The sequence below is a fragment of the Mustelus asterias genome, chromosome 5, assembly GCF_964213995.1.
Source record: "Mustelus asterias chromosome 5, sMusAst1.hap1.1, whole genome shotgun sequence".
Classification (NCBI taxonomy): Eukaryota; Metazoa; Chordata; class Chondrichthyes; order Carcharhiniformes; family Triakidae; genus Mustelus; species Mustelus asterias.
In genome coordinates, this window is record NC_135805.1 from 135,435,518 (window position 1) to 135,448,641 (window position 13,124).

At 47.1% G+C, this 13,124-nt stretch overlaps 1 protein-coding gene across 3 annotated transcripts in view; it reads left to right on the forward strand.

Annotated features, from left to right (window-relative positions):
• The window catches only part of LOC144494164 (KH domain-containing, RNA-binding, signal transduction-associated protein 2-like), a 586,631-nt gene that overhangs the window by 224,448 nt on the left and 349,059 nt on the right, over positions 1-13,124 (forward strand). For all 3 annotated transcript variants that reach the window (XM_078213766.1, XM_078213769.1, XM_078213768.1), the window contains exon 3: positions 4,860-4,976. In XM_078213766.1, the coding sequence (XP_078069892.1) occupies positions 4,860-4,976 (117 nt within the window). The remainder of the gene's footprint in view (positions 1-4,859; positions 4,977-13,124) is intronic.

The window sequence follows — 13,124 nt, forward strand, 5'->3', positions numbered from 1 at the left end:
TAAGCTCCCTCCTCATCCTTCTAAACTCCAACGAGTACAGACCCAGAGTCCTCAACCGTTCCTCATATGACAAGCTCTTAATTCCAGGGATCATTCTTGTGAACCACCTCTGGACCCTTTCCAAGGCCAGAACTTCCTTCCTTAGATATGGGGCCTAAAACTGTTCACAATACTTCAAATGGAGTCTGACCAGAGCCTTATACAGCCTCAGAAGTACATCCCTGCTCTTGTATTCTAGCCCTCTCAACATGAATGCCAACATTGCATTTGCTTTCCTAACTGCCGACTGAACCTGCACGTTAACCTTAAGAGACTCTTGAACAATGAATCCCAAGTTCCTTCGTGCTTCTGATTTCCTAAGCATTCTCCCTTTTAGAAAATAGTCTATGCCTCCATTCCTCCTTCCAAAGTGCATAACCTCACACTTTTCCACATTGTGTTCCATCTGCCACTTCTTTGCCCACTCTCCCAACCTGTCCAAGTCCCTCTGCAGCCCCCCTGCTTCCTCAATACTACCTGTCCTTCTACATATCTTTGTATCATCTGCAAACTTAGCAACAGTGCCTTTAGTTCCTTCCTCCAAATCATTAATCTATATTGTGAAAAGTTATGGTCCCAGCCCTGACCCCTGAGGCACACCACTAGTCACCGGCTGCCATCCTTTATCCCCACTCTCTGCCCTCTGCCAGTCATCCTATCCTCTATCCATGACAGGATCTTATCCTTAACACCATGGGCACTTAACTTATTGAACAGTCTCCTATGCGGCACCTTGTCAAAGACCTTCTGGAAACCTAAATAAATCAGGTCCACTGGTTCTCCTTTATCTAACTTCCTTGTTATCTCCTCAAAGAACCAGGAGCCATACCTAGCTGTGATACATCCAGAAAGAATGTTTTCTATGGTGCATCTGTAGAGGTTGTTGAGAGCCAAATTTCCTTAGCCTCCTGAGAAAGTAGAAGCATTGGTGGGCTTTCTTAACTACTGCATCGGCATGTGGGGACCAGGACAGGTTGTTGGTGATCTGGACACCGAGAATCTTGAAGCTCTCGACCATTTCCACTTCAACCCCATTGAAGTAGGCAGGGGCATGACTTCCACTACGCTTCCTGAAGTCAATGACTATTTCTTTCATTTTACTGACATCCAGGGAGAGATTATTGTTGCCGCACCAGTTCATCGATTCTCTATCTCTTTCCTGTACTCTGTCTCATCATTGTTTGAGATCCAAGCCACTATGGTGATGTCATCAGCAAACTTGAAAATCGATGAATACAAGACAAAAAGCTTTGACAACATATGTCTTTTTTCACCAATACTCCAGTACTATTATTTGCAAAGTGCTTTGATCCATCCTGTGGTTGTGTGAAAGGCACTATATCAATGTAGGTCGAGCTGACATATTTTTCCAAATAAGGAATATCAAGAAGCACCGAATCCAAAGAACAAAACAGTTATGGGTTTAATTCACAGGCGGCCCCTCATTTGCAAGGAATCAAAGCTACTTAAAGTTTAAGTTGATTTACTGGTTTCACAAGTAGGCTTACATTAACACTGCAATGAAGTCACTGTGAAAATCCCCTAGTCGTCACACTCCGGCACCTGTTTGGGTACACTGAGGCAGAATTTAGTGTGGCCAATGCACCTAACCAGCACGTCTTTCGGATTGTGGGAGGAAACCGGAGCACCCGGAGGAAACCCATGCAGACACGGGAAGAACATGCAGACTTGGGAGCAGAGGGCCCGACTCCATTCCGCCCCCTGCCTCACTGTGGCAAAAATATGGTGGGCATGGCCTCCTTAATGGAGATTAGTTTGTGGAATCGGTAACTTTTCTGACTCTCACTTCCCCCATCCTCCTTCACAAAATATCCGGCCCATAGTCTTTACCTCATTCTCCAAAAAGTCTTGTTCTGAAAACCTTCCCTATCTCTCTAACCTCCTTCAGCCCTTCGAGATACCTGTGCTCCTCCAGTTATGAGAACCCATGATTTTCAATGCTGCCCCTTTGGGGCCATGCCTTCAGTTGTCTAGGCATTAGCTGTCCAGCTTTGGAATCCCCTCCCTAAACCTTTTCAACTCTTCACCCATACCTCCTTTAAGATGCTTCTTAAAATCTACCTTTCTGGACAAGCTTTTGCTCACCCATCCTAATGTCTCAATATGTGACTTGGCATCAGGCTTTAGTTAAGAATGTTCCTATGATGAACCTGGGAATTGTTCGCTATGGTAAAGATGCTATCTATAAATGCACGCGGTTGCTATTGTTGAGAAAGGGAAGGAAATATACTATCAAAGAACAAAGAACAAAGAACAATACAGCACAGGAACAGGCCCTTCGGCCCTCCAAGCCCACGCCGCTCCCTGGTCCAAACTAGACCACTCTCGGTCTTCAGATGGTGAAGAGGATATGAAGATTTTACAGACGGAAATAGATGGCTAGGAAAATGGGCCAACATTTGGCAGATGGAGTTTAACATGGATAAGTGTTAAGTTATCCATTTTGGCAGAAAACCTAGAAAGGTGAGTTATTATCTAAATGGAAAGCGGATTCAAAATGCATCTGGGCAGAGGGATCTGATGTTCATGAATCGCAGAAAGTCGGTATGCAGGTACTGCATGGGAAATGGGATGTTGGCATTTATTGCAAAAGGACTGGAGTATAAAAGTAGAGAAGTGTTATTGCAATTGTATAGGATGTTGGTGAGACCACATCTGGAGTATTGTGTCCAGTTTTGGTCTCCTTATTTGATGAAGGATGTGGTGACATTGGAAGCGGTTCAGAGGAGGTTCACCAGATTGATTCCAGCGATGAAAGGGTTGATGTACAGGAGAGATTAAACAGTTTGGGCTTGTACTTGCTGGAGTTTAGAATGATGAGAGGGGATCTGATCGAGGTATATAAAATTCTAAAAGGGATTGATAGAGTAAACATTGACCAAGTGTTTCCTCTTACGGGGCAATCTAGAACAAGAGGTCAAAGGTAGAGGTGGAGAGGCGGTAGATTTAAAACTTAGATGAGGAGGAATTACTTCTCACAGAGGGTGATGAATTTGTGGAACTCGCTGCCCCATAGCATGGTGGAGTCTGAATCATTAAATGGTTTCAAGAAGGAGATGGATATATTTCTCATACAAAACAGGTTAAAAGGGTATGAAGAATAGGTGGGGAGAGATCAGCCATGATCTGATTGAATGGCGGAGCAGGCTCTTAGGGCTGAATTTGACTACTTCTGCTCCTAATTCCTATGTTCCTATGGTCTGGCCTGCACATGATTCTGGACCCACAGAAATGTGGTTGACCCTTAACTGGCCCTCAGAAATGGGCAAGCCAATCAGTTCAAGGGTAATTAGTAATAGGCAACAAATGTTGAACTTGCTGGTGATGCCCACAAACCAATAAAAGAATAAAGAAAAGAAATGGAATCGGGAGCATCACCCTTTGTAATCCTTACAAATGATCATGGTTCAATGAGTTACTGTGCTGTGTGATGTTGCAATGTGTTTTCTAAAGCTAGATCTTCATTTCTATCCCTGGTCTCTCTATTGATTTGACTGGCTCTGCAAATACAGATGGTACATAGATCTCAGTGACCCTGGGATAAGGAGGGGGTTGGAGGAGGAAACCAGTCGGAGATTCCACCAGCTCATTGCTACCAAAATGACTCCTGCTGCAACATTTATAAGTTGAAAGGCCAGAGATTGGCTCCAACTGTGATGCCCCTTAAGGTTGGCAAGAGCTTGCCATAAGGATCCTCAAGTGATGAATGGAGTCTTAACTCAGGTTCCACAGGGAAACTGAAACATATGGAAAGGTCTGAGAGTCACTCCACTGAGATTGGAGACGGGCAACAAAATTTGAAATAAATGACAGGAAGACACTGTCATGTGAGTGTACCTTTAAGAAAGGTTTTTAAATCATGCAGTTTACAGCTTCAATGATGTCATTGCGGTGGAGCTAAGCTGTGGCAGTCAGGTGATAAGGCTTTGTTCCTTTGGGCTTTCAGTTTCATTTTGGGGAGTGTGTGTTGGAAGCAGTTCAGCAGCAAGCTCAGAAGCAGTCCCTCTCTCTCTGTCCTTCTCTTTGTTTGGTTCAGAAACTATTATCATTTAGCTGAAGGAGAGGTGTATTGCCATCCTGCCTTAAAGAAGTTGTGTTTTGGGAAACAGATTCGACTACAACCTCTTCTGAGTTTCTTCGCAAGGGATTTTCAGCAGTCAACCCAGGAGGCTGGATTTGTGTCACAACGGGCATTAACCTGTGCTGTATTGTGCTTATTTGGAAGGTTTTGTGTATTGGATGTTGGCTTTGGTTGGAACACATTAGAGATATTACTTAAGAGTTATATATTATCGTGGTTGTTGTGTTCCTTGTTTGTAATTGTTAATTCTTGCTAATTGTCTTACATATAAACAATATTCTTAATTGAACTTTGTTTTTGATAAAAGCTCCTCGTGAGTCAGTTGAATCACACCTGAAGTGAAACCTCTCATGCTCATCCCAGCCAAATTCAACGTAAAACGTTACAGGTCAGGCGAGCTTCATAGAAAACCTTGAAGTATCTGACCTGACTTGTAACAATGCTAAACATCACTCAGAGCTCCCTCCCTAACAGCACTGAGGGTGTACCTTCACCATAACGAGTGGTTAAAGAAGGTAACTTTTGCAGGGCAATTAGGGATGGGCAATAGGTGCTGGCTTTGCCAGAGGTGTTCATACCCCATGAACGAATAAATGAAGAAAAACTAGAGTAAATATGACTAGCTTTGTTATGGTGTAAGCTCAAATCTCTTGGGTTTTGAAGCCAAGTGTATGCATGAAAACGGGCCCTTCTAACCAAACTGTCTCTCATTCCACAGTTCAATTTTGTGGGGAAGTTGCTCGGACCACGAGGGAACTCGCTAAAGAGGTTGCAGGAGGAAACAGGTGCAAAAATGTCCATCTTGGGCAAAGGGTCAATGAGGGACAAAGCCAAGGTAAGAACATCAAAGATGGCCATTCAGAATCCAAAAGAGAAAATGCTGGAAAATACTCAGCAGGTCTGGCAGCATCTGCGAGGAGAGAAAAGAGCTGACCTTTCGAGCTTAGGTGACCCTTTAAAGGGTATGTTTCAAGTCGAAACGTCAGCTCTTTTCTCTCCTTACAGATGCTGCCAGACCTGCTGAGAATTTCCAGCATTTTCTCTTTTGGTTTCAGATTCCAGCATCCGCAGTAATTTGCTTTTATGCATTGGTCATTTATAATGTCGGGTATTGTGAATCTAACCTCCACTTTCCAAAATAGGCTAACTTTCCTATCATGCGAAGGTTTTCCGAGGTTGAATTTGGGGCATGTAGAAAAAGCATTGTATTATCCGGGAGAGCAAGTTCTATATTTTAATAATTTTAATATGGAGAACTTACCATGCTAAAAGGAGTGATTTAAGTGTCAGGGAAAGATTTGAATATGAAAATGTGCCTTAAAGCTGTAGAAAGAGATTTTCTAAAATGTCTCACATTTATAAAAAAAAAAGAAAATCATCCTTCCGTTCTGTTAATGACTGAAATCCAACAGTTTAATTCATCGCCATTATGCAATACAGCGCTAGAAATTGGATTGCAGATAAATCTGTAAGTAGCTATTTCACATCAGAGGCTAAGGAGTGATTCTGAATTCCAGCGCTCCCAATGGGAATTGCCATCGGCACAGACACGGCAGCTCAGGAAATCAGGCGCTGCACATCTGTGATCACCCGAGCTAAGCTCCTTATGCATGCTGCTTCCTGCTGGGAGCTCTGAGTCACAGCAGCGTTCTCCTAATGCCTTCCCATGGATCTTGTTTCACGCTGTGTTAACATCGCTCAGCCATTCAGAGAAACAAACAAAGGAAAGCGTTGTGTACATTTACCAATTGATGACATTTTTGTGTAAGTTAGAGTTTTGTACAGGATAATGTCCACCAGGGATTAAGCGCAAAGAGATAAGGCACATCATCTGTACCAAATGTGAACTCCACTCATGGTCCAGGAGAGAGGAGGCGGAGGATGAACTGGGCTGCTCTTCGAAAGAGCCACTATAGACTCAGTGGGCCGAATGGCCTCCTTCTGTGTCATAGTGGTTAGCACTGCAGCCTCACACCACCAGGGACCTGGGTTTGATTTCGGCCTTGGGTCACTGTCTGTGTGGAGTTTGCACGTTCTCCCTGTGCCTGCGTGGGTTTCCTCCGGGTGCTCCGGTTTCCTCCCACAGTTTGAAAGACGTGCTGGTTAGATGCATTGGCCATGCTAAATTCCCCCTCAGTGTACCTGAACAGGCGCCGGAATGTTAATGTATGATTACTTGTGACACTGATAAATAAATTTAAACATTTACTATTTCATCGTGATATAGTTCAGTACAAATACTGGTTTCCACTCCGCCCTTCTGTATCCTCTCTCCGTCCAGAAGCAACTCCCCAACTGGGGGACCATTTTGTGATTTGATTTTGATGTGATTTGATTTATTATTGTCTCGTGGATGAGTATACAGTGAAAAGTATTGTTTCTTGCGCGCTATACAGACATAGCATACCATTCATAGAGAAAGAAAGGAGAGGGTTCAGAATGTAGTGTTACAGTCATAGCTAGGACGTACCTTCCAGCATCCACCTCTTAAGTATAAGCTTCATCAGCTCTCAACTCATTCTGTTTTCGCTCTTAAAGGGACCTGCATTTCTAACATTGTCAATCTGCAGCTTGTTGGCCTTTGTTGCTTTTTAATTTCCTTTCCCACATTCCCTTTCCTTTCCTCCCTCTTTTTTATCTTTCCCTCATTCTCCAGCTTAGCCACCGATATAAAACTGTATCCTTTCAACTTATAGATAAGTAGCAGTGAGTGTGACCCACCTGCAGAGGCAGCTCACCAGCCATTGTTATAGACAGTCTCTCCTCCAGATCAAATCCCTGAACATGATGGTTTACCATGGAAACAGAATCCTTCCCTCTCTGCTCGGAGGAGGATGTTGTCATTGACTTTATGGATTTGTAAAAGGGGTATCAACATTCACCCGGCTAACCATTAAATGGTTCTCAGGACGGCACGGTGGCACATTGGTTGGCACAGCTGCCTCACAGCAGCAGGGACACAGCTTCGATTCCACCCTTGGGTCAAACTCTGTGTGGAGTCTGCATGTTCTCCCCATGTCTGTGCGAGTTTCCTCTGAGTGCTCCGGTTTCCTCCCACAGTCCAAAGTTATGCAGATTAGGTGGATTGGCCATGCTAAATTGCCCCTTAATGTCCAAAGATGTGTAAAATCCTTACAGTGTAGAAGGAGGCCATTTGGCCCATCAAGCCTGCACTGACAACAACCCCACTCAGGCCCTATCCTCGTAACTCCACATATTTACCCTGTAGTCCACCTGACACTAAGGGCCAACCCATCTAACCCGCACATTTTTGGACTGTGGGAGGAAACCCATGAAGATACAGGGAGAATGTGCAAACTCCACACAATCACCTGAGGCTGGAATTAAACCCAGGTCCCTAGTGCTGTGAGGCAGCAGCCTAACCATTGTGCCACCATGCCGCCATTGTAGGTGAGGGGAATATGTGGGGTTACAGGGATAGGGCCTGAGTAAGATACTCTGTCAGACAATTGGTGCAGACTTGATGAACTGAATGGCTTGCAGCTGTACTGTAGGGATCCTATGGTTCTAAAGGAAACTGGCCAAGTTAAATTAAAATTTAGTTCCGGGTTCTGAGGACGCGCGTCCATCTCTCCAGAGCCCACAGACCATGGGAAGCCACAAGAATGCCAGGTCACATGGTACAAAATTGCCAGGATGAGAGGCAGGCAGTCTGGAGTCTGGTCCAGCAACGCTCTCCATCATGGACGTCTAGGCCTGATGTCACCCACCATGATCAGGTCCACAAAGGGGGTCTTCTGACTTGGCCACTCTGTCCCTCTGCGCTGGGTGCCAAATAACAGTGAGAAGTCTTACAACACCGGGTTAAAGTCCAACAGGTTTATTTGGCAGCACAAGCTTTCGGAGTGCTGCTCCTTCTTCAGGTGAGTGGGAGTTGTGTTCACAAACAGGGCATATAAAGACACAAACTCAATTTACAAGATAATGGTTGGAATGCGAGTCTTTACAGGTAATCAAGTCTTAAAGGAACAGACAATGTGAGTGGAGAGAGGGTTAAGCACAGGTTAAAGAGATGTGTATTGTCTCCAGACAGGACAGTTAGTGAGATTTTGCAAGCCCAGGCAAGTCGTGGGGGTTACAGATAGTGTGACATGAACCCAAGATCCCGGTTGAGGCCGTCCTCATGTGTGCGGAACTTGGCTATTCATTTCTGCTCAGTGATTCTGCGTTGTCATGTGTCATGAAGGCCGCCTTGGAGAACGCTTACCCGAAGATCAGAGGCTGAATACATAACTGCTGAAGTGTTCCCCAACAGGAAGAGAACACTCCTGCGTGGTGATTGTCGAGCGGTGTTCATTCATCCATTGTCGTAGCGTCTGCATGGTCTCCCCAATGTACCATACCTCGGGAGATCCTTTCCTGCAGCGTAATCAGGTAGACAACGTTGGCCGAGTTGTAAGAATATGTACCGTCTACCTGGTGGATGGTGTTCTCACGTGGGATGATGGCATCCGTGTTGATGATCCGGCACATCTTGCAGAGGTTGCTGTGGCAGGGGGTGTCGTGGTCACTGTTCCCCTGAAGGCTGGGTTGATCTTCGGGTAAGTGTTCTCCAAGGCGGCCTTCACGACACACGGCAACGCAGAATCACTGAGCAGAAACTGATAGCCAAGTTCCGCACACATGGGGACGGCCTCAACCGGGATCTTGGGTTCATGTCACACTATCTGTAACCCCCACGACTTGCCTGGGCTTGCAAAATCTCACTAACTGTCCTGGTTGGAGACAATACACATCTCTTTAACCTGTGCTTAATCCTCTCTCCACTCACGTTGTCTGTTCCTTTAAGACTTGATTACCTGTAAAGACTCGCATTCCAACCATTATCTTGTAAATTGAGTTTGTGTCTCTATGTGCCCTGTTTGTGAACACAACTCCTCATTCACCTGATGAAGGGCAGTTCTCCGAAAGCTTGTGGCTTGTGCTACCAAATAAACCCGTTGGACTTTAACCTGGTGTTGTGAGACTTCTTACTGTGCACATCCCAGTCCAACGCCGGCATCTCCACATCCTGGGTGCCAAATGTCAGGAGCCTGGGCCTGAAGCATAGAAGAACAGCCCCCACGGAAACAGATATCCAGGGAGCGGTTCTCCTCATTGATTAGCGCAGTGGGCCGGATTGGTGCGATCCACGCTGGGCGTCCGACCCCGAGCGCCTCTCCCAGCACTAGATTTCTAGCACCATCAGTTCCCTGCCAGAAATAGGCGCAGAGCTGCATTAGGTATGCAGAGGGGGATTTTAATAGAATTTAAAATATGATTAGCAGGCTAATGAGTGAAGCTTCCGGGCTCGCTAGCATCTTACCACCCGTACCCCCCACTCACCAGAGTGGTTCACTTCCGTGGGGTTTAAAGCAGCTCCCCACTTTCGTGGAGCTAGCAGCTCGGCCTGCTGGAGTGAAATGGGGGCAATCAGGGCCTTTTGGATATTGGTACCTTGGCAGTGCCAGCCCGTGCCTCCTGGCACAGCCCAAGGGGCAAAGTGCCCATGCCCAAGGGGACCTTGGCAGTGCCCATCGGGCATGGAGCATTGACAAGGGGATGGGGCCTAGAGGTGGGGCCTAATGGGGGCAGAGCCTGGTGGGATTTTCATGGGAGTGGGGAGGGGGGGTCCCGCTGCTATTCTGCAGAGGGATTGGTGGGGGAAGGAGGGAGGCTGGCGATCAGGATGGGATGGTGGGGGATGGGGGGGTGGCCAGCTTGCTGGGGGAGTGGGGGGGGGGGGGGGGGTCGGGACTGGGGCAGAGGGGTCGGAACTGCAGGGGGGGGATAACAGTTGGGGGGATCGGCGGTGGGGCCTGGAGATCGGGGAGGCCGGGAAGGAGGTTCGGGGCTGAGCCGGGGAATGGTCGGGGGGGCCCAGCGATCGGACCAGTGGGGGGGCAGACGGAAGGCCGGCATTGCGGGGGGTCACAAGGTTGGCCAGTGATCGAGCTGGCCAGCAAATGGAGAGGCCGGCAGTGAGGGGCCATTGCGCACGCGCCAATCTCGGCGCTGACAGATCGGCGATGCGCAGTGGCTCGCTCAGTGCGCTGGTTTCAGCCTCTCCAGTGGGGATAGGCTCCGTCCCCTGAAAATGAATGATATTTACGCTGTTGGTCTCTGATTGCACAGAGTGTGAGAGATTCTTCTCTGAACACCCTCTGAAAAAAGTGTGAATTACTCCAGTTTTCACGCAAATTCGACACTTTGAATTTTTTTGGAGCGAATCCCGGCCCTAAAGTCTCTGCCCATCCTCATAAACCTGTCAGGATTACACATGTAGCCTTGGTAAACAGTTTGAACAGTATTTATTTAAGAATCAGTTTGTTGGATTGATATAATCTCCCAGAAGAAGCACAGAGATCTGACTTTTCAAATTATGGGTTTAATCATCTTCACACCCTTTTGTAAGAATCATATTATAATTCTCATTAAGGAGATGGCCCGGACAGAATTAATGATCAGGTTAAGCAGACAGTAAATCTAACGGTTGGCTGCTTTGTTTGATTTGATGCTCTGAGTTTCCATTTTAACTCCAGTGTGCCAAATCCCTTAATGACACCAGATCAATGTGTGAACACTCGGGAGAGACGGAATTGACAGCTGAGCCAGAGAGGAAGAGAAGTGGAAAAAACTGTAACTTGCTCGGTTTTCTCAGCGGTGGGTTGTATGTTTCTTTATTCCTGTTCTGGCGAGTATGATTGGAATCTCAAACACACGGTGGCGCAGTGGTTAGCACTGCTGCCTCACAGCGCCAGGGACCTGGATTCAATTCCCAGCTTAGGTCACTGTCCGTGTCGAGTCTGCACGTTCTCCCCGTGTCTGCGTGGGTTTCCTCCGGGTGCTCCGGTTTTCTCCCACAGTCTGAAAGACGTGCTGGTTGGGGGCATTAGCCATGCTAAATTTTCCCTCAGTGTACCCGAACAGGCACCGGAGTGTGGCGACTAGGGGATTTTCATAGTAACTTCATTGCAGTGTTAATGTAAGCCGACTTGTGACACTGCTAAATAAACTTTAAAGCTTTATTGTTATGAGCTGCTCCCCGGGGTTGTGTAATGTGACTCAGGTAGAAGGAAGCAGTCTTCACGGAGGTCTGAATTTTTAAGATAGCAGGGACATGGCCCCCCACCATCCGGGGACTTGGCAGCGAGCACATCCCCACTAACTCTGACAGGTCCACTGGCAATTTACCCTCTCAAATGAGAATCTATAGGCCAGCTAGTTTGGCCTCTGTGGTGGGGAAGTTGCTGGAGTCAGTCATTAAGGAGTTAATTAACCATTGATTGGCAGCAAGCAGGACATCCGTCCTCACTTGGATGGAAGTCCTCGCCTTGTACAGCTGCCGGCCCATTAAATTGGCCAACACCTCTCCAGACCATCCAATCACAGTGCCGCAGTGGTGGGAGGAAGCACTGCAGCGCTGTGCAAGGGCCTAAGTGCGGGGACATGGAATTCAGGAAGGTGGCAGGAGTCCTGAGGAGGGGAGGGTAGCAGCCTATCTACCTACCCCAAATGGGAAGGGGACAATTGAGGTATCGGATGAAAGGCTGAGGTGGGCAGAGGAGAGGGTGGTCTGGATGTCTCAGGTCCTTGAGCAGGGGTATCTGATGGAGGCGCCCCTCTCCTCCACCTTACAGTCCAAAATCAAGGATTTTCCATGCTTTTATTTCAACCCCTGCTCTATCAGACACACCTACCAAAAATCATGGCTGGGCAGAAAAAGGCTGTTTTGTGGCCATCTCAGTGCTTTACTTGGGGCAAGGGTGGGCTTCCTGTTTGGTCATAAAATTAATTCCAGGTTGGGGTGGGCAGGATACCGGATGGAATCCCATCCATGGAATTTTACACTCCCTCTCACCTCAATACCCATCAGTGGGAGGGGGAGGACATAACATGTAGGCTGTACTGTTGCCCGTGTCTCCGAGGTTTGCCTGAGTTACTCAGTCCGGGTTAATTAGTCATGTGTTCTGAATCCTACTCAAGGCACTTGACTGTCCCATTCAACCACACACCCACACACACACACACACACACACACACTCCCACTCTCTTACTCACTCCCTTACTCTCTCGCACTCACTCTCACACTCGCACTCACTCTCACACTCGCTCACTCTCACACTCGCTCACTCTCTCACACACGCACACACACTCTCACTCTCTTACTCACTCCCTTACTCTCTCACACTCACTCTCACACTCGCTCACTCTCACACTCGCTCACTCTCTCACACACACACACACTCACACTCACAGACACACTCACATTCACATACACACACATACACACATACACACACACTCTCTTACTCTCTTACTCACTCCCTTACTCTCTCGCACTCGCTCTCACACTCGCTCACTCTCACACTCGCTCATTCTCACACTCGCTCACTCTCTCACACACACACACACACTCACACTCACACTCACAGACACACTCACATTCACATACACACACATACACACACACACTCTTACTCTCTTACTCACTCCCTTACTCTCTCGCACTCACTCTCACACTCGCTCACTCTCACACTCGCTCACTCTCACACTCGCTCACTCTCTCACACACACACACACACACTCACACTCACAGACACACTCACATTCACATACACACACACACTCACACACACACACACACCCACACAATCATACATACAAACACACACACTTACACACACACCTACAGACTCACACCCACTCACACCCACACACACCCACACACACCCACACACACTTACACACATTTACACAAGCACACACACACTTACACACTAACACTCAGTCACGCACACGCATACTTGCACACGCATACTCGCACACTCTCTCACATATACACACACACATACACCACAGTTGGAAATTATAGACCTGTTAGCTTGACCTCTGTGGTGGGGAAGTTGCTGGAGTCAATCATTAAGCAGGAGATAACTGAAAAATTGGAAAAACAAAGTTCAATTAACCAGTGTCAACACAG